Source organism: Anoplopoma fimbria, chromosome 8 (genome assembly GCF_027596085.1).
Source record: "Anoplopoma fimbria isolate UVic2021 breed Golden Eagle Sablefish chromosome 8, Afim_UVic_2022, whole genome shotgun sequence".
Lineage (NCBI taxonomy): Eukaryota > Metazoa > Chordata > Actinopteri > Perciformes > Anoplopomatidae > Anoplopoma > Anoplopoma fimbria.
Genome location: NC_072456.1, coordinates 9,363,080 through 9,389,709, shown reverse-complemented (window position 1 = coordinate 9,389,709; position 26,630 = coordinate 9,363,080). Strand labels below are relative to the sequence as shown.

At 39.3% G+C, this 26,630-nt stretch overlaps 1 protein-coding gene across 2 annotated transcripts in view; it reads right to left on the bottom strand.

Moving 5' to 3' along the window:
* atp11b (ATPase phospholipid transporting 11B (putative)) overlaps nucleotides 1-16,256 on the bottom strand; it is a 46,990-nt gene extending 30,734 nt beyond the window's left edge. For both annotated transcript variants that reach the window (XM_054602380.1, XM_054602381.1), the window contains exons 1-12: nucleotides 15,918-16,256; nucleotides 9,829-9,945; nucleotides 9,183-9,272; nucleotides 7,673-7,753; nucleotides 7,138-7,245; nucleotides 5,885-6,013; nucleotides 4,275-4,378; nucleotides 3,093-3,140; nucleotides 2,570-2,634; nucleotides 1,993-2,074; nucleotides 1,747-1,897; nucleotides 319-516 (exon numbers count right to left, since the gene is read on the bottom strand). In XM_054602380.1, coding sequence (XP_054458355.1) covers nucleotides 319-516; nucleotides 1,747-1,897; nucleotides 1,993-2,074; nucleotides 2,570-2,634; nucleotides 3,093-3,140; nucleotides 4,275-4,378; nucleotides 5,885-6,013; nucleotides 7,138-7,245; nucleotides 7,673-7,753; nucleotides 9,183-9,272; nucleotides 9,829-9,945; nucleotides 15,918-15,944 — 1,200 coding nt within the window. In that variant the 5' untranslated portion in view covers nucleotides 15,945-16,256. The remainder of the gene's footprint in view (nucleotides 1-318; nucleotides 517-1,746; nucleotides 1,898-1,992; nucleotides 2,075-2,569; nucleotides 2,635-3,092; nucleotides 3,141-4,274; nucleotides 4,379-5,884; nucleotides 6,014-7,137; nucleotides 7,246-7,672; nucleotides 7,754-9,182; nucleotides 9,273-9,828; nucleotides 9,946-15,917) is intronic.
* Nucleotides 16,257-26,630: the final 10,374 nt, after the last annotated feature.

The window sequence follows — 26,630 nt, the reverse complement described above, 5'->3', positions numbered from 1 at the left end:
AGAAACAGAGACACAAAGATTCACACATAAGTGGAGTATTATGTTGTTGAGCACTAAAGGTGAGCTAGAGTTACAGTTCCCTTTCATCCTATGATAAGGACATTTCATGTGTTCATTATGTACTTAAATACAAACACTGGAATTATTAATGAATTAAGTTTTATATCCACATAGGCATGTTTACCGCAAAACAATAGACATTATATTAAACATGCTACATGATTTCGGACTGAAAACTCTTTTAAGGTAAACGTGTATGTGAGCGTATGTATAGGTATATGTGTCTTTACTCCCATGTTACTTGTATGTGTTCCTTACCTGTCCCAGCTCCTCATTGAGGTCAGAGGTGTTGACCTGAGCTTTCTGGTCGCTCTCCTCGTGGTAAAGGTCTAAATCCCAGCCAATGAAAAAGGAACCCAGGAACTTTTGCATCTCCACAGTTACGTAGAGCGAGATGGGGATGATGAAGTTATAGAGGACCAGAAATGCCAAGAAGTCAGAGATGAACTTCAATATCTAAAAAAGGATAAGGGTACATTTTATTAGAATGTGACACAAGAGGAGGGCAACGCAATGAGCCCAGCATTAAACCCTGCAGTTGGTTCATTTGCTTTCACACCACAAACAAACCACACCAGAGTCCGCTTGGAAGCGAGACCATTATTTTTTTAAGTGGTATCGGTTCGGTTGTATGGTCCTCACCAGGGTTTGATTGGCGCTTTCACACCAGCCCACATAAATCACACTAACCGTACAAACGGACCCGAGTTTGTTTTAACCGAACCATACAGGTAAGGTGTGAAGGCAGCCTAAGATTGGAAAATGAAAATGCTTAATACAAATCCAAACCACACAGACTTATTGTCTTATCACTGATCCTTCTAAATCAAAGCAGACAGGGCAATTCATTTCCATTACAGAGTTAATTACTTTATGTGACAGGAAAGGAGAGTGAGAGAAGACCACAGTGAGCAAGTTTCGGCAGCTACACGAAAGCCAGGTTTATCACATGTTAGACCTGAAATTGAGCTCTGCCTAACTTACTACACAACATAAAGAAATGGAACTAATGGACATGGACGTTGTAATCTTACGGCCTTAAAATGTATACATTTTTCAGACTGTTGAAGGACCAATAGATTCCCTGGGGAGAGGAGAAAGCTGTGATGTGGAGACATGCAATCATCGGTAAGCGGTATACATAGACTGTAACAGGGCCAGCAGGTTTCTGGAGCATCTGTTATGCTAAATGTGAAAAACGCAGCCATTTATTTCTTGCGGGATTTCTTCTCTCTGTCTCCAGGGAAAAGAAAGGCAAGTGTACTGGATTGCGTTTTTTCCCCCTCTGTCTCAATATATAGAGGCTGCTGTTCTCTCTGACTGATAAGTGTTGGCAGGTGGGCTGATTGGCCGTCACAAAATCTAGCCACACATTAAAAAAAAAGCGCTTTACCAGCACACATCTAGGACTCGGTGTATTTGGTGTATTTGTGTGTACATGTGGATTCAGGCGTTGGCTCGCCTTTTTGTCTTCACTAACTTTATTAACCTCTATTGGCAGTAGAGAGAAAAAGCCCATTATAATTTGGCGTGGTGAAAGTGGAGGAAAGGTAGAAAGAGAGACAAAAGTGGAATGTCGACTAAAACCTTACCTCATCTCATCTCTGGGGCTGATAGCCTGCACTACTTACAAAAGGAAGATCGATGAGAATGCATTCTTGTCTGCTTAGTGAGATAAAGACTTACCGGACTGCTGTTTCTCTCTTGTTCAGTCTTTTGGTTGTAGAAAGGCTCGTCCCATTTGTCTTCAGCCTGCCAGGCATACTTCAAGATGGTGCTAAGGACGGCCTCAAACAGCAAGATGCCCAGGTAGATGAGTAGGAAGGTATTCATGGACCTGAAACAAGAAAATGTTTTAAAGTTGAATGTTAAATTAACCACAACCAGACAGCAATATTTTGCTCACACTGAGAGACAATGGAAAGTGCTCACTTCTCTACTGCAGATCGTTTCTGGGACTTGCACTTATAGTTGAGGGCCATCTTGGACTCCATCCCTGTGTAAATCGCCACACCTGCAAGAGCACAGTTGGTCAGAGTATGATACCGGGCTTATGGGATATTAGACCATTTGACTATTGATCGACTTGTGCATGAAGTCATGAGAACATAGGAAAACAAATTTACATGGTAGGACATTGGCTCAAGTTCTCCATGTCAAACAATACCAACATTTTACATAAACCAAATATTTAAGCATTGGGACATTGCTATAAAAGTGTTTGGCTGACATAAACAAACTTCAGTTTTTTAAGTGGATTAAGTGGATTGTCCTGCTCATAAGGTCAACTGAGTTTGGCTTGTTTGTGTTACAGCTGTTATGTGGCTGCGTCACCACGTTATCATGCCTACAATATCTACTGGAAGCTTTCCAGAAGCAATTTGTTCATGAGCAGCTTCATTGTCTTTCTCTTTCAAATCAACTGGAAATTTCCATTTTTCAAGAAAAAATGAACCCCTCTAGCCACTACCTTCCGAAGTTGAAATCATTTTCAACTGTATTGTCTCACCAAAAATCTCTTTGGTATTTTTCAACCTGGCTCCTCTCAGCAGCAAGCTCTCTGGACCCAGCGGCCTGACATGAAAGCAAACAAAAACAGCATAAATACAGAGAGAGATGGATGCGACATTATGATTCTGGCTCAAACTAGACAGTGAGGTCTTGATATAAACTCAAAACACTCAACAACAGCCTATGAGGCTCATACATCTTCTGTATATGTGATTAATCATTTTAAATTTGCAGCACATTTTTTTCCTCTTATTAAATATATTAGACAGCTAAGTCTCTTTAAACCAGTGGTTATTCATTTTGTATCACTTTGCAACCCCCTCCTACAAAAATCACCCTCAACTACCGTCCAATTTTATTTGTCTAATGGTGTGACCTCGGTACTAGCCCTTACACCAATCAGAAGGCCATGTTTCCAATGCTCATCTTGTTGGGGATGTCCGTTTAGCTGACCTTAGCTCGATCACACATAATTATTAATAAAATCATTAGCAAAAGCAGCTGGATAAATCTGGCCTCACCTGACTATCTCCTCTCCTTGTTGAGTCACCGTAATCCGACCGACAAACCTGGAAAAACGACAAAGGCATTTTAGTTGAGTGGTGTAAGAGAGACATGCACACAGGAAACCAGGCTACCGGAAGAAATCATATAAATGCAAGAAATATGGGAAAGGCTTTCACATGCTCTTCAATAACATGTTTACTGTAAAACCTGTGTATATATACATCTCTCCCCTATCCTCTGACATATTTTAAATACATTAGTTTGATGCCTCTGCAGCCTGCATTTGGACAACAAACTGAGTTCTTAAAGAATAAGCTTTAGGGCAAACAGCTTTTTTTTTTTACGATGAGAAATTGTCTAAATGTTAACAAGCAGGGGAAACTGTCAATAATTAAACCTGTCAATATCAGTTTCAGTTGGACTTTAACAAAAGGATGCTTTAAGACAAGTCAAAATCTTCCTTTCCCCCCTGCTGCTACAGTGATACTTTCCATATCTGCAGCGTTTGTCACACACATGCACACATATTATAACAACTTCATGAGAAACCTGGTATTGTGAATACAATCAGGCTCCTCCAGAAGAATACTAACAAGGTCTTTCTTAATCCCTTAACCTGATTAAAGAAACCAGGTATCTGTTTAATATGATGCTGAAGTAATCAGATTACCACGGAGAGCACACAATAGCTGGTTTAGTTAAGTGTATTTAAATGCAGGGAGTGTTAAGAGAGAGAGGAAAACAGCGACCAGGAGAGGGGGAAGGGAGAAAACTGCTACCGAAACAAACTGCCTGATCTAAACATACACTGATCGATCCTAAAGTAGCCGGCTGAGTAAGACAAGAGGAAGAGGGGTTGTTGAACAGAAGATGAAGCCATCTCAACCTATCATCCATTTAATAACATATCTGTGACAGGGCATTTCTACCATGTATTAATCATACGGCTTTTAAAGTGGTATCTGGAGACCTCCAGGGGTCTTTGGGGAATCCCAGAAGAACAAATGTTTGAAAAGAAGTGTTAAAGTTATACAATTATAAATAAAAAATAATAAAATTGAAAAACTAAATGTTCCATTCTAATGTTCTACTATGTGTATAACAGGGAGTATCCTTTGTTTACTTTATGTGACTAAATGTTGGGACTTTTTTTCGCCCTCATCCTGAAGTTGTGTGTTCACGCAGGTATGCATTACCTGTACAGGTCGGCTTCCGGTTGTTGACACTCCACCACAGCCTGCAGAGCCTCCAGCTGGGACACCAACTGACACACTGCTGTCTCCGCCACAGAGAAGTGAGTCTATAAAAAAAATTCACAACACACAAATAAAGTTAATGTTTATGAAAGGGAAGCATAGTTTTAGATTGGACAAAGATGTTCATGCTCAACTAAACTAAGTGCAACCCGTGAACAATTAGATCTATAGGCTGCACCTCAACTGTTATTCTGACTATACCAAGGAGGGGAAATGTCAGATGTCAAATGTATGGTGAATGGGCGATCAATCTGCTCTACTATTCAAGCAAAATGAAAAAAAATTGTTGAATGTTTGAGCAACACATGGAAGTGCAACACGGCAGTGCATCTACAGCTAAATCTGTACCGTAGTGTACTGGTGAGATGCATCAGACCCATCAGTTTCCATCAAAATGTAATCAGCAGTCTTGACTAGGTGACATTGTTACCTTCACTGCCATCAAGGGAAACATCTTTGAATGCCTTCCAGTGTGGACTCCATTTGTGACCACTGTTTAGTTTGTAACCCTTTGACCTCCTTTAACACCCAACATATTCTGACCCTGCCCAAAACAGCTGAGCTCTTCCTTTTTGGAAACTTATCGTATATATTTGGTCAGATAAACCTGATCCAATAGTACTGTAGCTACAGTTTTGGGCGGCTCTGTTAAGCACTCTGAAATTAGAAAAAAAGATACATGATATGGGTGTGCTACTGCAGTATTACTGTACTATACAGTACAGCATACAAACAGCTGCAGCTGACAGCAATTTATAAAGATATCAAAAGGTTCAAAGATTGTACAAACCCACCATGCTGTATAAATAGACTGTAACCGAAGCACCAACATCACGTTAGAGGGGCAATTAAGCAACATAGCCTCTGGCAAGACTGTGTGGGTGGGGTGGGGGTGAGGGAGAGGTGAGGACTTTCTAAATACAATATGTAAAACACTGAAATTATATTACCATATCCAGGTCATTTAAATACTTTTTTCAAGACATGCATACATGCGGCACATGCACAGGCTGGCATTAGTCATGTGACAGACACCCAGATTTCTGCCAATCAAACTATATTTTCTGACCAATCAAAGACTAATTCCCCAAAATATGCAAAGAAATTACATTAAACAGCTTTAAAATGCATTCACACTTTTGGCAGGCCTCAAGGACAAAAATGTTAACTTTTAAATGAATGTTACTTTTGATTGTTTAACACTCCATGGTTGTTTGCACCACAGATAGCAGTAATAGTCTGTCTGTTAAAAGTTTACACAAACTCAGACAAACACAGATATTCTCATATATCTTTGGACATCCCGTTGAATATATATTCTTTTTTTGCACATCCTTGTCTTGTTCTTTCATTTTCCATAGCTACGTTGTACATATTTTTTTATCCACATTTTTAAATAGTATTTTCTAACATTCGTATTTTGATTTGTACTGTTCTATACTAATGTTTCTTGTCTATGCACCAATACCCTAAGCTTGGCTTCTACTTGGCATGAAAGTGGATTCTGATTCTGATATACTCCCAAAGCCAACACACTCATGCAAACAGACCTTAAGGTTGGTTTCTCCATCAAGGCTGGCTGTGGTGATGTGACAGGTGCCATCTGCACGATCTGATGACAGCAACGCCAGGTCTGCTGGGAACGTTTCATCTTTAGCCACACGAACGATGTCCCCCACCTGGACAGACAGGCAGAAAAACACACACACACACACAAACGGTCAATACTGTTTAAGTTTATGCCATCATTTAACATTTAACTGTTTTGAATCGACACTTTAATGTTAATTTTACATGAAAATATTTTTTGGGGCAAGGCTGTTATATGCAATGCTTATTTTACATTTTTGTAATAGTTCTTTTTGTGTAAATTCACCTCATTTTTGTATGGACCAAAGTGGAAACAAAGTTGGTCAACTAAACATTAAAAAAAGAACCTTACAATATATAAATTATCAATGATTTCCACAAGTCCAGAACTTACATAATCACCGCCGTTGCAGAATTATGCGCATTGCTGCTAAAACTTCACACAATAGTTAATATCCTCTGCTCTTGTGTTTCATTGCGTGCTGGGATAAGCCTCTACACATACATGGGGGGCAGAGGAGGGACAGGTGAAGTGAAGATAACATTGCTACCAAGCCGTTTGCAATCAGGCTTGGTAGTGAACTACGTGCTAACGTGCTGACAGAGTCCGTGTTGTTGAGTTTTAAGCTGAGGTAGACCAGAAAAGATATGTGTTAAAACATCAGTGATGCTGTTTTGCCCCCCCAGTGCACTGCACAAATAGCCTTTTAAATGCTGCTCTGCTTGACATATGGTAACTTTGAGGCAATTTGGCTTTGTGTAATCTGATTAATTTGGCATGCAGATAGCACACCAGTCATAATATTGTTTGCATGAAAACCTTTCTCCTGTCTTTCACCACAGGTACCAGCACTCAGTGCAGGTTCTTAATAAGAAAAAAAAAAATATTTAATAAAAAAATGTTTGTATTAGTATTGTAAAGTATATATAGTAAATAATAATTATTCCTTTATATATTAAACAGTTCTATTTTCATTCTATTTTTATTATCTTTATATACAGATTACCTCTACAGGAACCCCACTAGTACCAGGAATGTAACAGCGAAGGTTAAGGTATGTATGGCAGTTGGCTGTGAGTTGTGAAAAAGCTATTTTTAGGTACTTTCAAGTTATCCCCCAATAACAAACAAAGCTTCACTTTGTTCATGTCATGGCCTGTTCTTAAACAAAGAGTAAAGTTTTTCCTTAGGTTGTTGTTTTTGCCATCTTACCCTGATGTTCTTGGATCTTGTCTGTACGAGACTTCCACTGCGAACCACAAAAACTGGAGCCCCGTTCACCTCGTTGTCTGCTTTGTGTCTTAGCCAATCCTCGTAGCCCTATGGAAAAATGTGTTCATTAATCGATCACATCCAGCAACTGTATAGCATTAGTGAATAACAGTGATGACACGGTGACGACACAACTAGTCACTGATCAACTGAAGTGACCAATAGCTGTTAAAGTTATTCCAAACACATCTTTTTTTTTTTATCAATGCCAATTCTTTACTGATTTGTAAATAAATCATGCTCTATCAACTACAGCCCTTTTTTACATTTTCATAAATTTAACATTGTGCCTGATGAAGCTAACAGGAATGGTTTTAGTTTTCTTAATCAATTTGAACTAAACTGAATACTAGACTAAGTTGAAACATCATCATATGTTAACTAAAATTGATCTCACTTTAACGATACTGCAAGCAAGTTAGTTCCCCATTATCAGCCCAACAAAGAGGAAGCTATAATGTGCTTGTGTTCTCACCTGTTTTATGGCAGTTACTGTGATCACAAAGAAGAGAGGCAGGCCACTGGTGACTGGGGAAGTTGGGGTGTCTATCATTAACTGGAAAGGCAAATACACAGGCAGGTTTGAAAATGACTTTAATAAATTGGAAGTGAAGTAGAAAAAAAATTCAGTAAAACACTCAGTAAAAGTGGGTGTGTCCTGTTAGAGAGAAACAAGTGAAGTACAAAGACAAACAGAGAGAAGTAGTTGCTGATGTGTCACACAGGAAAACCATACAACAACACACACACACACACACACACACACACACACACACACACACACACACACACACACACACACACACACACACACACAGACACACACACACACACACACACAGAGAGAGAGAGAGAGAAGAGGTTCATACATATTTCCCCCCCAAATTCCAGTGATACAAACATAGAAGCCAAAGCATCCTTCTCTGTAAATGTTGAAAACAGCAACGATTATTTTAAGGCATCTTTTTGCCTTTATTGGACAGTTGAAAGTATAGCGAGACAGGAAACGACGGGTAAGAGAGGCGGATACAGACTCGAACTGGAACCAGAACAACCTACACAAAACATTTTTTTTTTGCAGACTAGCTTAGAATAGGTGAGAGAAGAACATGGAACAGAGAACATGGAAGCAAAGTGATACGTCCTCTTAGTGTTTCTGTCATAACTTACATTACATTTGAACATTGTTGCTTAACCTTGCAAGAGAGTGTAGTGACTGGAAAGATCTGCATCTACTTCCTGGTAGTTAGCAACAACTGTGGAAGGCGTGACTAATTGAAACTTTCACACAATGTGTTTTCTTGGAGAGAAAAAAATCCCATATATTAACATCATATGTAACAAACATTGAACTCTTAGAAGCTCTAAGAATTGATATAAACTATAACAAGTCCAAGACTTTACTTTGTTTGATAAGGGAAATAAAAGTTCACAACAGGTATCAAGGAATCCATCTAAGGCAATCATGAAACGCTCAAATTGGCCATATAAGAAAACACCATGTTCACAATGTCAAGATGAAAAGAGGCCCGGTATTCAGTGATTTGCGACTAAGCTGACTTCAGCTCCACTGACAAGTTGAGTGGGTGAAGAGAGAGTCTTTTTAGACAGAGTGAAGTCGATTACTCAGGCTTCACTACACAAGCCCAAATAGATCAGGAGAAGACTGAAAATCTGAAAGCCAAATCCTACTTCAGCACAGGCTGACTGATGCTTAGTGAAGGCCTAACGCCTTGGGATTGCTGTGAAGACACACATATAACTTAATGTGTGGGTGTAATGTTTTAATACAGAGGCAGACCTGTCTCGCTACTGGTCCCTAGAAGATGATGAGTCACTCAGGCACACGCATACACACATTCACACACCCATTTGTATTTCTTGCAGGAAAACCGAGGTTACAGTTGACTCGTCACCATCTGAAAGGCAACCATATCCCTGCAAAAAAAAAAAAGAAATGTGTGTGCATTTTTGAGTGTTATTACCTGTACAAGGAAAATGATGAGGAAATAGAAGTTGGCAATCCTTCTGAACTGCTCAAACAGATTCTTTGGGACAAAATTCCAAATTGTGTACTGAAAGAGAAAGAAAAAACAAGATTTAGGGAAAAGACTAAGGAAAGGCTATTTAGGCAGGGTATCTCTGGTTTCAAAAAGCCATATTTGGGACGAGGGATGTTGTTGTTATTTAACCATTCTGAGGCTACTGCCAAGATGCTGATGTAACCGCAAATTTGGGGAGTGCAATTTAGTCAATAATGTGATTTATTGAGCACATGAGTTATTTTCCAATGTTTATTAACAGTATAATTAATAAATTCATATATGTACCAAACTGGCACCCAACTAGGATTCCCAGGTGACTTGACCCTCTTGTCATTTACTCAATAAACTAATCAATCACCTCATCTTTGTTATTCTTTTGTCCAGTCAATCTTTCAACGTACCTTCTAATCCTCTAACCAACAAAAAACGTTGAAGAACAGAATCCTTTACCTCCTTTTAGTATGTAGACAATAAGTAGATAATATCAAGTACAGTAAAAAATGTCATATTGACTGACAAACATGAAATCCTGTGGGGGTAATACTACGGGGCAAATACCAATAACGGCTTTAACAACATTTGATACCTTAGAAGAGATGATTCTGTTGTCAGCAAAGCGTTGCGGTACGTAGTGGCCATGCTGGGGGAAACGATTTGCCACATAAACCGTCCTGGTGTCACTCTGATGAGGGGGGTCAAAGCCCTGAGGGAAGGGAGGATAGATGAGAAGAGAATGGAAAATGAAGAAAAAGAAGGGAAAACAGGTTACTTACATAACAACTCTTTTTATAGTTGGCATACTGATTAAACAACTTCAGTTTATATCAAAGGTATCTTTCTTTTTCTAGACAAAAACTGTTGAGTTTAAACTATAAGTGGATTAATTGATTGACAGAGGCGACTACAACTATTTTGATAATAGATTTATCGTTTGAATCCCATTTCAAGCAAAAATGCATAGGATTCACTTGTACTGGTGATTTTACTGGAATATTTTGTCCTTTTTTCAGTTTTATAATTGGAAAATAAATACTTTTGAGTTTTGAACCGTTGGTCTGACACAACAGAAGGCTGAATATTTCAACTTGAGCTGTGGGAATTTTGTAATTTTCTTTTTTCCCCTCAAGTTTCTAATATTTTTAGGAAAAACAATAATTAACTATTTTAAAATGGCAAATTTAAAAAGAAGCTTTCATTTCAAAATTCACTGAAATGTAGAATTGGCTAGTGTTACAAACAGAATGAAACATTATGACCTGATTTTATATCGCTGGCATTAAGCAGAAGCAACTAACCCCTGAAATCTACACCACACTAAAACCTGCCTGGGGCAACATTTTGAAGCCTCATCTATTCCATAAGGTTTAAGTTCCTGTATAGTTTCTAAGGGCCATTATTTTGTCAGGTGCAGCCGAAGTTAGATTGGGACTTGACAGATTTGAACCAATTAGGCAAGTAGATAAGCTTTAATATGAGCTTATGAAAGCAAGAATTTTTATAAGAAACATTAGGACCATTACTGAATTCAAACCAGAACAAAATAGACGCCTGCTCCAAAACATGATATACATGTACAAAGAGAAAGGGTAAAAGGTTGACAAACAACACCCAAGTGTGGATTACAATATCTGGCACAACACAACGTTCATCACACTTAAGTCACCAGCCTTGTGACACTGTTACCCATAACCACAGTAACTAAGTCACATTTGTGTGATGAGCTGTGGTCGTTTACTGGAAGGCTGCATTAAGAGGAACTTAATGCAAACCCTGAATATTCTAATGAAAATCAGATGTGTTTACATCAGCCTAGTTAAGGAACAAAAAAAAGGACTGTTTAACCTCAGAGATCATTATCAATCATCATTTTTATCCATTCATCTGCAGAGACCAAATCAAGAGAGATACAGTTTTCTGTTGTTATTTCTGGTACTGTCCTGTGTTTTGACCTCACTGCTATTCTAAGAAGGTTAAAGCAAGTGCTTACAATCATTTGCAAATGTTCTATGACGTAGGTCAAACACACACACACGACCGTACGCACACACAGAGGAATGTATCCGGGCTACGTCACTCACTCCCACACAGAATCACCTCTGTTCAGGGACACGTGTAAACTATTACTGCCTTTCTGTTTCTCTCTTAAACTCTCAATCTCCTCCTGCTTTCTTATTGCTTATTTAAGAAATGCACCACACCTATTGCTAATACTTGGGTCAATTAAGTCTTTATCAATAGCAATAAAAAGTATTGTCTTTTTCCCTTAGTGATACTGTAGCTGTTAGGTAAACATTGGAGCTTTATTAGATGTAATATTCTTCAATAAAAACAGTTCTATATTTGTATTTTTGCTAAATGTACTCTAGAACATTATAGAAGGAAGGTCAACTGAGCATGTAGACCAAATCATAATAAAACCTTTAAAAAGGTGCATAATATGAGATTGGGAGCATGTCAACTGCCTCACAATGGCTCTAAACATGGCGACGCCTGAGCTGACGGCTCGTAGCTGGCCTAACTATGTCAACAAGACAAGTAGAAGCTCTGATAACCACAGAGAGGAAGAGCGACTTCCTTCTGTGTTCAGGTAAACATTACTCCACCATAACTTTACATAGTTGTTTGCTGCTATATCAATGCTCTGAAGGTTGTTTATTGCTCCTTTAAAGCAACACCCTGCATCACAACCAAATGGCTGCACATACAGCGCTGTGTTCATTACTGCTGCAGGAAACAGAAAACTGAGCAATGTGTGCATGGTTTGTTAACCCTGGTCACATTTAAAACAGACACTAAGTAACACAGGATTTTAAAAGCTATGTGAACCATGTGTTGCGTCACTGGCATTGCTCAACAAGCTATTACATCCCAACAGATAGATTACGGCAAGTTTGCACTTCATGGATATTACTTAAACACCTTTACATGAGTACTGTAAGGAGCCTTGATTGGTTGTCGTATGTGGGGAAAATGTCTCATTCACATTTTCCAACCAGTATTTCGGATTGAATCTGAGAAGTAGGAGATTCTAGCTCACCACCACATCAATCAACTATCAGTTAAGTTGGCCAATCATTAAAACCCTTGCCATCAGTAGCTAGCGGAAGTGAAACTAAGGGAAGCCCCTAACCCAAAGGCTCTAAACGCACTGCAGTGCAGCTTTAATATAGTAATCATTGTGCTAGGAGTTTCTGGTTCTTGTTGTTGGACTAGCAAGTGACATACAGTGGACTGAATACATCCAGGGTCATTCAGAGTTTATAGATCTATGGAACAAGACCAGAGTTGATTGACTTGACTAAATGTTTCTATTATATTATATAGAGCTGATGTCGTACTTGGCTGACACATAGGTATTACTGGCGCATATTAGAAACACTTAACTATTTAATTAAGTACACCAGGGAGGTGAATCCAAGTGGAAGCCATTCTCCATTTTTTTTTATTTCCCCTAATTAAATTTATAGCAATCATAATAGGTAAAATGGATATAACAAGGAGAATATGAGTTAAAGAAGGATTTCCATGACTATGGAGTATCTGTTAGAAAAAAGTTTAACATATTTTCCAACTGAACCTTAAAAGATAGAGTGTCCACATTTGCCATTACCTCAAAGAGAAATTCATGCCTCAGTCTCACTTTTTTTGTGGCAGTTTATCAAAGAAAATGAAAAATAAATAATACTGACAGTGTAGAAACTGTTTCCATGCTTGTAAACGCTGCACAGCTGATATTAGACTTTTTATTATGTCCCCTGACTTGTGCCCCCATCAATTTGTAGGCAGACAGGTAATTACCCCCTGCATATAGCCTACAAGTCCCACAGTGCCTTGGGGGAATCACTGCCTTGAACAATGGCTGGGCGACAGACTAATGCATCACACCCAAGTCAACTCACTGAGTCGTATCACAGACTAATCAGCGCTATAAAGAGGGAGAGAGGGAATATATTTTAAGCCACAAACCCTAGATAGAGAATATCTATTAAGAGCAAGTGGTAAAGACAAAAACATTCCCTCAAGGCGTTCCTGAGCTATCGCTTTGATGAGAATGGGACTCATATGACGTCACTGTGACTGCGAGCTTTGACCACCTAAATCGATTCACTTCATCTTTAAGTCCAGGTGGACGTTTGGGCCAAATTTGAATAAATTTCCTCCATGCATTCCTGAGATAGCAAGTTCAAGAGAATGGACCGACCAGACAAACGTATCTGTACAACCCTATAAACAACAATAACTCCAGCTCTGGCTATCACTGGTACGGAAGCATAAAAAGTGACATTCAGTTTTACCAATCTTCTGTGTTACACCCGACCATAGCGACATGCTAATTTTCCTCCAGCAATTAAGCAGAAATTAGGAAACTGTGAGATATTTGCTAGGTTCTATTGTCTCGTTGCAGAGTTACTTTAAGTTGTTCTTAAGCATATTTATTATAAAACTATTTGTTGGCAGATATTATAATTTTAAAAGCAAGCTCTTCGTGTAATCTGGCATTCAATTGTATTCAATATGTCTATGCTTGTACATCGTCATATGTTTCACAGGATATGTAATACTGTGAGAGAATATGCAATATGTTGCTGTGGAAATAAAGCTTTGATTGATGATTCCCCATAAGCATACTGGAAAAAAAACAAAAGTATCCATGTCAATCTTGCAGACAAGGATGTCAAAGGTTATCTCCAGTAGCTACTGTTGCTTGCACTGTCATTTTAATAAATTATTAGCTAGATATAAGAAGAGTTCTGACATTTAAAGTTTGTCAAACTACCAATTAGGATTATCTCACCGTGTCCTCCTTCTTTCTCCTAAATGTGGACCGTTGCCACCAGAAAGAAACTGATAAGGAATATGTGTGGGAATAAACATCACTGAAGTACTTCCAAGTTGAAATAAAGGTCAGACAAATGCCCCCCCCGACAAACTTTTTCATTAGGCCCGTTGTATTTTAATTAGACTTTTAATTAACTGGTCAACTATAAGGGATGGGTCAAATGAACGGGACCATCTCAAATTAGCAGGAGGCTACCATCTATCTCTCTGTGGTGTTCTTTAATAAAAGACCAAAATTAACTTTTTAAAAAGCAGAGAGAAAACTTTTTTGAACAAATTGACAAGAGTCACTTTACCCCAACTCAAAGTACAGGGTGTAGTCAAGGACTAGGACACGAGCTCGGAAACACCTCAACATTGATTAAACTTACTGGCTGTGGCAACATCAACAGTACGACCAATGTGTGACTAATCTCATAACATGCATTCATTCATTCATTCGCATGGTTATGCCCCCCTGCACATGTTCACACAACATAACGCCAAATCACAGGACTCTCATTTATACTGTATGACAATGCAGGCTCTTATCCAACTTCCAAAAACATGTATTGTGTCATTGCGGCATGATTGAAAAATAAATCATTCATTCCTCCAGCATAATTAAAAACTCAGTATGTCTACCATGCACGGCCCTGTAACTCACTCTGTGAAGTGGCAACATTACTTAAGCTCACAATCAGACAGGATTACAGCTGAACTGCTCCACTTCTGCCTTCGCCGATCAAGGCGTCACCATCAGCCATGTTTGTAGGCAAACAACAGGTGATTACAACTACAGGATGCTCTCTAACCACATCTAGGTGAATCATTCAAAACCGGTTAACGTTCAATTTTGGTCAGTGCATACCGATTTATACCAAGAAATGTAGAAAAACACACATTGGTCCGATTCAAAGGATTTATGAAAGTTAGAGCAACAGAGGCCAATGTAAGTTATTTAGTTTAAACTTGTATCTAAGCAGCTGGTAACATGTGTTAATTGGCTCACTTGGCATGAATAAATAAATAAGTCACTGTATGAGTTCAGCTCAGAGCGGTGATTGGTCGTAAATGTTAAGAGTTAAGAGTTAAGTTAAGAGTTAAGGGTTAAGAGTTAAGGGTTAAGAGTTAAGGGTTACGAGTTAAGAGTTAAGAGTTAAGGGATAAGAGTTAAGTTAAGAGTTAAGGGTTAAGAGTTAAGAGTTAAGGGATAAGAGTTAAGTTAAGAGTTAAGGGTTAAGAGTTAAGGGTTAAGAGTTAAGAGTTAAGAGTTAAGGGTTAAGAGTTAAGGGTTAAGAGTTAAGGGATAAGAGTTAAGTTAAGAGTTAAGGGTTAAGAGTTAAGAGTTAAGGGTTAAGGGTTAAGGGTTAAGAGTTTAGGGTTAAGAGTTAAGTTAAGAGTTAAGGGTTAAGGGTTAAGAGTTTAGGGTTAAGTTAAGAGGAGTTAGCATCGCTGTTAACTTAAAGTAAAGTTTTACGTAGTTAGCCACCTAGCTAGCCTTAACTCTCAGTTTCACACGTTTAGCTGCAAACGATTCATTTGTGTTTAAAATGCCAAATCAGCTCACGACTTGAGTGTAACCTCGCCTCTGTGTTACTCATGTTTACTCCAGCCTGGCTGGTTCAACCCATCGGCAGCTAGCTGGGGAGGTAGCTAGCGTTAGCGTCCCTTCACCTGGCTGTCATCGCCGCGGGACGCACCGTGTGCGGACACACCGTCCACAGCTCCGCGGCTAGGTTAGCTCCCTAAATGTTATCCAAGTAAAGTTTACACAGCTTTCCCTGAGCGACGGCTGTGTGATGCGACTCGTGTTGTGCGCTCACGGGTGGGTTGGGGTCATAGGAGGGGGTTTACCAGCTGTTGTCGTATCCACCGGAGCATCCTTACAAATACGGTACGAAGTAGTCCGCACAGCCGCTAGCCCGGCGCTAGCAACTAGCTACTCCGACAACACCGTCCCGAACCACAGACGTCTCCCCGCGATGGCAGCTCCTCTCGGTCGCATTACGCAACGAGTCCATGCAGTGTAACGTTAACCGTGCACAACAATGGATACGGTCCTTCCCATGCCTCGGTAATGTCGGACTAATGGTCCCCGGTGGAAGTGACAGACGACTGGCCGCGGAGTCCCAGCGAGCTCTACACTACATCTCTGTTATGCCACGATCAGTTTCCTCCTGCCAGCAAGAAACTCTGTGCTGACTGCTCACACTGACTGCACACCAGCGGCCTCTCAACGCCCCCTGCCTGTCTACAGCCACAACTGATAGATAGGCAGAGGGAGGGAGATAGACAGGTAGATAGATAGATAGACAGGTAGATAGATAAACAGACAGACAGATAGATAGATAGATAGATAGATAGATAGATAGATAGATAAATAAACAGACAGATAGATAGATAGATAAACAGACAGACAGACAGGTAGATAGATAGATAGATAGATAGACAGGTAGATAGATAGACAGACAGACAGACAGGTAGATAGATAAACAGACAGACAGACAGACAGGTAGATAGATAGACAGATAGATAGATAGATAGATAGATAGATAGATAAACAGACAGATAGATAGATAGATAGATAAATAAACAGACAGACAGGTAGATAGATAGATAGACAGACAGACAGATAGATAGATAGATAGATAGATAAACAGACAGACAGGTAGATATATAGATAGATAGACAGGTAGATAGATAGATAGACAGACAGTAGATAGATAGACAGACAGGTAGATATATAGATAGATAGACAGATAGATAGATAGATAGATAGATAGATAGATAGATAAACAGACAGACAGATAGATAGATAGTCCATCCATCCATCCATCCATCTTCCGTAACCGCTTATCCAGTTAAGGGTCGCGGGGGTGCTGGAGCCGATCTCAGCTGTCAATGGGCGAAGGCAGGGTACACCCTGGACAGGTCGCCAGCCTATCACAGGGCAGACATATATAGACAGACAACCACTCACGCTCACATCCACACCTACGGGCAATTTCAGAGTCATCAATCAACCTAAGCTGCATGTCTTTGGACTGTGGGAGGAAGCCGGAGGACCCGGAGAGAACCCACGCTGACACAGGGAGAACATGCAAACTCCACACAGAAGGTTGTCCAGCCCGGGAAATGAACCCGGGCCCCTCTTGCTGTGAGGCGACAGTGCTAACCACTACACCACCGTGCAGCCCTTAGATAGATAGTCTACTGCATATACAACAAAATAATCTTGATTTTAATTGTGTAGCCTAAAACAAAGGATGGATGGATTACTAAATGGGCAAGGCAGGCAAAGGCCCCAAAAGCCCCAGGTTCACTGTGTTGCAATTGGTTTGTGGCAATTTATCTATAATTACTTTTTTTTGTAATGTGGAAATGTGTATTCTTGGCTCCCTGCCACACTGCAATGACTTACTGGTACACTTGAATAAAACAGAGATCATCATTAACGTTATTAGCAACACCTCAGGGGCCCTGTGTCAAAATCTAGTTTTAGAACATTTATCATTTAAGCTGTTATCAATGCTATTCCTAATAATATTGCTGATGGAGAGCATCTTCTACAAAATCAATCGGCCATGGTTAAAAAAAGAACATTGGAAGAGTGACAGGGACCAATAAAACCTATAATAAGTAAAATATTTAGAGATGAGTAATACTTGTGTAGCACATCAGACAAGTGCTGTAAGTACACGTTTTTGTCTTCTTTATACTGTGATGAATGGCCCTGACCATACATCACATGTACTGTAGAAGTACTTAATATATTGCTGTGTCACTATTGAATTGCAGTGTTCACTGCAATGCAAACTTCCAGTACTATATACATCAAATAGTGATAACGCAGTGCTCACGCAGAGTCAGATCTGGATTGCTTACAAGGCACTTTTTAAATTGTTGAATACTCTTTGACACAAAGCCAACCGGGTGGAGACTTAAAGTGGATTTGCTTGCTCAAAATGTGTTTTAGATATCTTAAGCCAGAGGGAATTTGTTTCTCATCCCCTGCAGCAAGTCTGAATATGAGCTGAAAAGCTTGTCCTTTTCACATTAAATCATTGTCCTTTGCTCAATCAAGTCTTCTCACTTTCTTTTCTTTGTCTCCTTTTCAGAATTAAAAATTATTAACATAACCATGTGGAACCCAAAATAAAATGCTACTCCTACAAAGGACATCTTTTAGGTGGATGGAACATGCGTTTGCTTTTTGTCCCTTCCTTCTAAACCTCTCAGCGATGCTATCCAGTCCCCCTGTTGGCCCAGTATTCCTCTTGTAAAGCATCTCACATAAAGTGAGGTCATCCTTGTATTAGTGGCTCTCTTCCACTGATGAATTCATTCCAGTCTCCTCCCTCCTCTTAGACACATCTGCAGTACAGCTCAAACGGTCAATAATGTAGCGTTATAGACAATAAATGATACCGCAACTGAACATGAGAAATGCTCAGACTTTTGAATATCTAAATAAGTATATTGGAACAATGTGCTTTAGAAATGGATTCAATATGCTGTACATGATTATAAACAGTGATGTTGAAGTGATCAAAGACAAATGTAGCAGATGATAATGATCTAGTGTATTCCAGCAGCTACATTTGGAGCAGAACAGCTGCAGCTGCCACGCAAAAGTGTCTCTCTCTCTCTCTTTCTGGCCTCCTGAATGAAAAAGAGAAACATACAAATGTATTTGCATGTTTTTGCATCGTTCAGAATAATCATGTTTGCCCCTTAAGGTGCTTGTGTACTTCTCTCCACCATCAAAGCATTTTTTAAACTATGCCAGCAAATGAAGCTAAACCAAAAACCACCAACACACATTTATCTCCAGGATTAATACAGCTTTAGGCCACTCTGTGGGTCACCGAGTACAGCAGAGTACAGCAATGGCTGCACCACAACATCTTGGGTTCAGGTCCCTTTCATCTTTCATGTACAATAGCCAGTGCCACATGCCTTTTTTTTGCGTTTTTTTCCTACATACAGTAGGAAAAAAACGCAAAAAAAAGGCATCCAGCAAAAGCAGAAATATCACAAACTCATCTTAAAAAGACAGCTTTACTCTGCAAATCCTGTGGGTAATCCGCTTTGAAATCTGTTTGTGTTTGTTTTGGAGCCCTGAGCCCAGCGGCCATATCCATGTGACTGTCGGAGTAATCTCTATAGGTTTCACTGATTTACATAACGCCACTTCAGCAGCAACATCTGGTAGCTCCCATCTCACAGCTGGATTGGATACAGTATGCTCGGCTTTGATGTGAGAGGTTGGCAGGGATCTGCATGTTGTTGGTGTTTAGATGGAAACCTCACATCTCTAAATGTTAACTTGTTCAGTGACAAAAAAATCCTACCCTGATAACCCTGCTAACCCATATGTAATCTCCAATAATTACAAAGTAAAAAGCTACTAAATGTAGGGATGAATATCAACTTAATCCCTCTGTTTTGAGTTCAATCAATGTAAAAACTCAACTTCCCTTGAGCCATTCTCTTGTTTGAACTCTACAGAAGCTCTCCCTATGGCTTCATGAAGCATAAGTCAGATCCTGTACTGTGGTCACACACAGCTGCTGCCGGTTGAAATACTGTATGCTTAATGCACATCTTTGTACCTCGGACGGGAGACTGCAGGCCAGTGATCCATAATGCGCTTGATGTCTGTCACTGTAATGGATGGCAAGGTACCAGATAACGTCTGGCTGCCTTCCCAGCTATGTATTGAATTTAATTTCCGCTACACTGCAATCCAACAAGTGCTTGTCATATTAAACGCTGTAGCCCAACAGGTTGAAATTATTCACATTACTGCACAGATACGGGTAGAATGTGTGCATGTGTGGCCTGTGTGTGTGAGATAAAACATTTTGCATGTCGATGAATGTGTAACTATCTTGGTTTAATCAATGTCATTGTATTTTGGGGAACCTATGTAAGCTTTTAGAGCATGCAACAGTATTTCCATGCAAAATTTAATAACAATTGTGTACAGTGGTGAAAGAAGTATTCAGATATCATGCCAAAGTGTTAAAATACTACTGCTTAAGGTAAGTAGTATCAAAAGTAAAAGTTTAAGTAAGATGCACACCCTCTTGTCATTTATATATTTCAATAATATATCATTTGAGAATTGTTAATGGATTAAAATGAAAGCATCACTTTGATATATTATCATTTCCCTATGAAATGTAGTGGAGTTGATGTACAGAGTAACAGGAAATGAAAAGTCTCAAGTAAATGACTTGCAGTATTTTACTTAGTAACTTTTCCCCACTGCTTGTGGTTATACTGTAATTACCAAACAGGTAGAGGATTTAATTATTAATTTAATTCATCTATAGAAATGAATAAGTTCAGAACTGTGTGGAATTTTATCATAATGCAGCCTCTAAAAACCTTGATACAAGAAGTTATTAAGCACATATCAGGATATTACCAAACTTCCAGATAATATCTAGGCTCATACATACATATTATTTAAATGTATTGCTCACTAAATTGGACTTACTTTTTAAAACTAATATAAGGTTGGTTAATATAACATCAATTTACAGATCTGTAAGCTATGGAAAAATCTTTGCATCTTAACCATTTAGCATCTAAACTTCCAAACTTGCTCATACAGTTTATGTTTTCATGCAAGAGGAGCAGTGACTCCCGGCAAACAATATATTATTATTGAGGATTTATAAAATGTAGGTCTGCAACTTTGGACGGTCGTAGAGGAAGAAGAAGCAGACACTACATTCCTCTGGTGCGATTTTGCCATATGGCTGTCAATTCTACCACTGAGTATTGGACTGAGTTAATCCAGGCCTGTTTAACCATGCTGTGGCTGATCCTCTTGGTAAATACACCAGCACTAAGTGGCTTTCAATCATTACCACCAAGTATCTCTAACAGTACTAATAGGCTTAGGACAAGTTCTCCCTCTCTGCCTAGACCCGCTGTGTAACGGTTGCTTGCTCAGGCATCGGCTACCACTTTGTATGTGTGTTTATCAGTGTCTGTCTTGGTGCATTAGCATGAACATCTGTCTCTCTGCGGAGACCAGGGCTCTGGGGAGCCTGGCTGAAATGGTCGCACTGCCTCTTAGGGAAATAGAAATTAAATGGATTGGCTTTTGGATGGCTGAATCAATACACACTGACCATTAGTCTAGAATGAATAAATAAATAAATAAAACACTCCTTTTAAATCAGTACAAGCATTTAAGGCATACAAATGGAACAATGGACTTCAAGAAAGGCAGCAATGGCCATTCTGGGAATTGTTAAGGGGAATTCTTGGCATTGTATTAAAACCAATAATTGCAAATTTATAGGACCAAAGTAAAAGCTGTGTTGGAGATCTTAAATGTGGTGTGAGTCTCCCTCCTAAGGACAAACTGAGGTGTTACAACTATGAGACACATCATTTTTTTTTTATATACAATTTGTAAAATGCAACACACAAGACATTAAGAGGATAACATTACATTTGCAAAATTCAAATGTTTTTTAGATGTGTGCGTATATCTAGTGTATTTGTGTGTGTGTGTGAGTACAACTTACATTCTTGGAGGCAGTTGGTCACAACTTGGTAAATCACTTCAGCTCTATTTTGTCTGTACGTGTATTCTTCACTTTCTTGGTATTTGTATTTGTGTGTGAGTGTGTGTGTGTGTGTGTGTGTGTGTGTGTGTGTGTGTGTGTGTGTGTGTGTGTGTGTGTGTGTGTGTGTGTGTGTGTGTGTGTGTGTGTGTGTGTGTGCATGCATGTGGTGCCAGTGGGTGGTATTGGGTTTCCTCAGGAGCTACTAATTCTTCACCTGACCTCCTTAGTCTGTGACCCGGAGAGACAGAAGGAAGGCAACTCTTCATCCGTTTGACTGGACCTGGTCATGGATGACAAATCGTGTGCCTGTGTGAGTTTCAATTGGATCACCAGTGAGTGAACCTGGATCTTTATGAATAATCCAGGTAGAGTGCAGAGGGTTTTTTCCTCTCACTGAGAAGAGGCACAAGAAGAAGCAGAACACGGGCACTGCAGAGTTTTTATCTCCAACCAAAATGCAGCTTAAAAAAACAGTCAGTTTAGAGAATGTAGAGTGGGGCAACTACAGTGAGGCAGAAGAAAAGAAGAAGAGATTACCTTGAACAGTTTTTTTTCTAACTCAACAACAGAAGTTATCTTTAAGGAAGGATATTGGTTGAATGCGGCCTTAAAAGCTATGGGAACGATAGTTATTTCTTCTTCCTGACTTGCTTCCAATTTTGTTATACCTAGAGGTCATGTAATGTTAGAAGAGTAAACTGCACACTCTTCCTCCAGCTCTCCCTGGATGCAGTACTTGCTTGGAGTGATAAGACTTTACTGTTGAATTTAGATTCTTCACTCCCTGTGTATGGAAGATACTGTCAGTAACACCGAAGTGTGATGTTCTTTGTGTCAAATAGGAGACTCTTTATAACTTTAGATGTTAACGTGTTTTGTTGCAAGCCACTCATATTCAGTAGTCTATATCTGATAAAACTGGTGTTATTTTACAACAGATTCTTTTCTCAGCTCTTAATCTCAGGTTTACTCCAATGTAACACATTTCTCAAAGATGCATTTTGTCGTTCACCTAACAGATACTGAAATTCGGAGATGACTTGTGGTTTTTGGTGTTTCAGTCTCCAGATGACATGCCATGCAGCAGTTGTTGCAGTATAGCCACCCACTGAGCAAGTAAACTGCTCTGTATTGCATGTGACAAGAGTTTCCTACCTGAGTAAGATGGGGGGGGGGGCTGCCCGTGCTATTCCGCTTTCGATCTGCTTCACTTCTGCCAGGACAAGCAGCTGCTTGAAAATGCAAACGCTCGCCCCTCCATCATTCTGACACACACAAACACACATTTTCTGAGATGCTAGTTCAGGAGGGTATATAGGAAATCCTCTTAAAAAAATATACTGAATAAAAAGGACTTCAACAGTATGAGGAGAAACAACGCTGGCTTAAGGGAGAACTTGCACACATGGAGGTGTGTAATTAACTGTGATGAAGCCTCCTAAGGCGGCCACACATTCATTCTCCTCCTGATGATGTGTGTGTGTGTGTGTGTGTGTGTGTGTGTGTGTGTGTGTGTGTGTGTGTGTTTAGTATGATGTTACTGTGGCAACACTTTAGCTCCCAACATGCGTCTGCCTGCGTGAATGCACGAGTATGTGTTTGACGTTTCCGTGGTAATGTTGGCCCCTGCTGACCTTGGCCTTTCCGGGCCCCTATCCTCCTCTCTCTCGCTCTCCGTCTCTTGGCTCCCCAGCTGGTTTGGACTGGTGTGTCTATATGAGTCCAGACATGCTCAGTGGCATCTGGTTTGTTTTAGCAGACAGCTAGCTTAGCGCTTAGTTGTTTCTACTTAGCCAGTGGTGGGAGAGCTCAGATCCTTCACAATAGTATTAATGAAGGTAAAATACTACATTGGAAGCAAAGTCCTTTTATAATTTTACCAATTGTAATTACAGAGGTATTAGCAATAAAATGCATTTAAGTATCAAATGTTACAAAATGCTTTTAAGTATCAAATGTTAATTATGACATTTATTATTGGACTATTGACTGGTCATTTACGTGAAAGTAGCATTTTAATTTCAAATCTGGTTGAGGTGGAGCTGATTAAACCTACTTTATATACTGATAGTTGATTTGATATTTTACATGCATATATATTTTGATAAATCTGATTATATACTTGTGACAAATGCTTATTCCGCAAAGTAAGAAGTAACCATAAAAGAAAATGTTGTTGAGTAAAAAGTATATTTTCATCTGAATTGTTGAAGTACACAGCAGCCTAACATGTAAATACTCAAGTAAAGTATGTGCACATCAAAAATACTTTGGAATTGTACTGACTTTTCACCCCTGTCTTTGATACCATATAATGATGCAAAGGCTCCAGAGTGTAAATACTGCATAGTAATATCACAGAGGCAGACACGCAGCATTTTTCTTTAGAATTATGATGATCTTTCAGTCTTTCCCAGAGTAAAGAGAGCTGTAGACTCTCTGACTGTTTGCAGAATTACTGGAACCGTTTTGGAACAATTTGGTTGTTGTTCCAAGAGAGTGAAGCCTGTGTGTACGTGATGCAATGGCCACTCAGATCACAGGTGTGCCTGTGCAAGTGTTCGTATGTTTGAATGTTATCAGGAAAACCTCTGGTTGAACTCTCCATGGACTGTGTAGATCCAAACTAAGACAGTGTACAAGTGCATGTGTGTTAAGGACTTAGCCAAGTCATCAATCATTCATGTTGTAGAATTTTCTGTCCCCCCCCTTCATCACAGTGTGTCTTTAATGATTGAGTAATGATAAAAATAATAAGCAAAATACTTGCTTTTCATGCAGTGTAAAATCCATGCTACAGTATAAGGGAGACGACGTCTAACATCCTCTCTGCCTTACAGGCCTTTGCAGCCTCCATGCCTGAGGCAGTAAACCTGTCTGTCCATCAGTGATTATAAGCCTTCTAGTAGTTCGTTGTGTTTAAATGACAGGCCTTTCATCTGTCTGTCTGCCCTCTCCAGCTACATGACTTTAATGGCCCTGACATCATGTAAGCCGGAGCAGCTGGCTGTGTGTGTGTGTGTTTAGATGAACGGGGGAGGCGTTGGTACCTGCATGATGGTGTGGCTCTAATCCATGTTTGTTCTGCTCCAGCACCAGGAGAGAATGTCCTCCACACACATTTGGCACACCTGCAGCCTCATACGCACACACACATTGAACACGAAAGGGTTTTCCCTCTACATTCATGGTGCATAAAGAAGTAGAAGTAGTTAATACATCCTGTTTGTGCAGAAATAGATATTTAATAATCAGAAGCACGGATTGTGATCTTCAAGGGACTTGGCAAAATACTGTTATTTATAAAGCAGTATTACCAGGTAGCATAAGAAAAAATCAATATATTTTCTAAAACTATATCTTTACGTTTGAAGTAAGTACAATGCTCATTTGTATGTAACTAAAACTATTCTGAATTAAGTTGTACTCAAGATGTACCTGGAAATACTGAAACTTTCTATATATTTCTGGAATCTTTGAGCCACCAGAAAAATGTTTTTTAAATCAAAAGTGTGTTTTAATTGTCATGATTGTGACAAATTAAGCACATGGATGCAATATATGTAAGTCATTTCATTAAACTTGTTGGAACATGTGGATAAAAACAAAAACTCATCAAATTATTTGAATCAATTCATATGTGTATTTTTTTTAACTGACATGGAAGCAGGTGTTTGTGACTAATATCACAATAAAATGAGAGAACACAAAAACTATAACTGTTGCCTCTGTGTAACTGCTTGCTTTGTGTACTTTTGGCCAAACCTTCATCCACTCAGTGGTGTTAAAGTCTGACTGTAATGTCTGGGAAGTGAGACGTACATACCAGTCAGTCAGTAGGCTAATCTAAGAGAGAGGCAGACAAGAGGGGGAGAGACCACCAACATACTCACCAAATCTAAAACTCTAAAACTGTGTGTGTGGGTGTGTGTGTGTGTGTGTGTGTGTGTGTGTGTGTGTGTGTGTGTGTGTGTGTGTGTGTGTGTGAGAGAGGAAAAGAAAGACGGAGAGCCGTTATCTCTCAACAGCTTTGATATGAGGCTGGGTTTGAGCTGAGGTGGAAAGATTTGCACAGTTCGTTTCACAACTTCTCTTATCTGTGCTGACTGAAGTCATGCCTGATACTACCATTACTATTGCTACTGTGTGTCTGTGTGTGTGTGCACACAATGGTAAAGTATTACTGCAATTGCCCCCGTAAAGTCTATGTATGTGATTGAAGGAACACTAATACTGCTACTACTGGTTAGTGTAGTATTTTAAAAGGATGGTAATTAATGGTACAGAAAATAATCAAACAAGCATAAATCAAGATTTTACACGCTTGTAAGGAAAGAAGTCCTGTTCTGTGTTTTTCAGTCAATGATAACCCTTTTTTAGGCTAACATAGCTAAAAAAGAGGTGTTGGTGTCAGATTTGTTTCACATTGATGTCTGGACGGATTACCACGCTGGGAAGTAACCTGACCATATTTTGTAGCGGGGTCAAACTGAATGACACTTCCAGGTCAAATCCAATGGTGGTGTTTGCATTCAGGGGATGTTTTGTGCTTGGTTAGGAGTCTGGCTTTATAAACTTATTTTTACACATTCAAACTTGACCTTATTATAATAGTCATGAAGGTTGATGTATCACATATCATAACTCATCTTTTTAGAAGTGCTTTTATTGTGTGTTTCATATTTTTAGTGAGTTGTTTTCGTTTCTTTCACAACCCTGAAAAGCGCTCTAGAAATAAAATTAGTTATTTAAATTCGTTTAAGCCTATGTATCATGAAATTAAAACAGGTCCAACCACACAAACAAGTTCTTCTGTAGGGATTAGTTGTTCCTAAACATTAATCACCAGTAACCAGCTGTACATGTTAAGTGAACCAACTGATTAAGCTAATGTCAGCTTACTAATATAGCACTCGTTTACAGTGAGGAGTAAAAGAGGTAATGGTCCATATGTCTGACTTGAAAATTGATA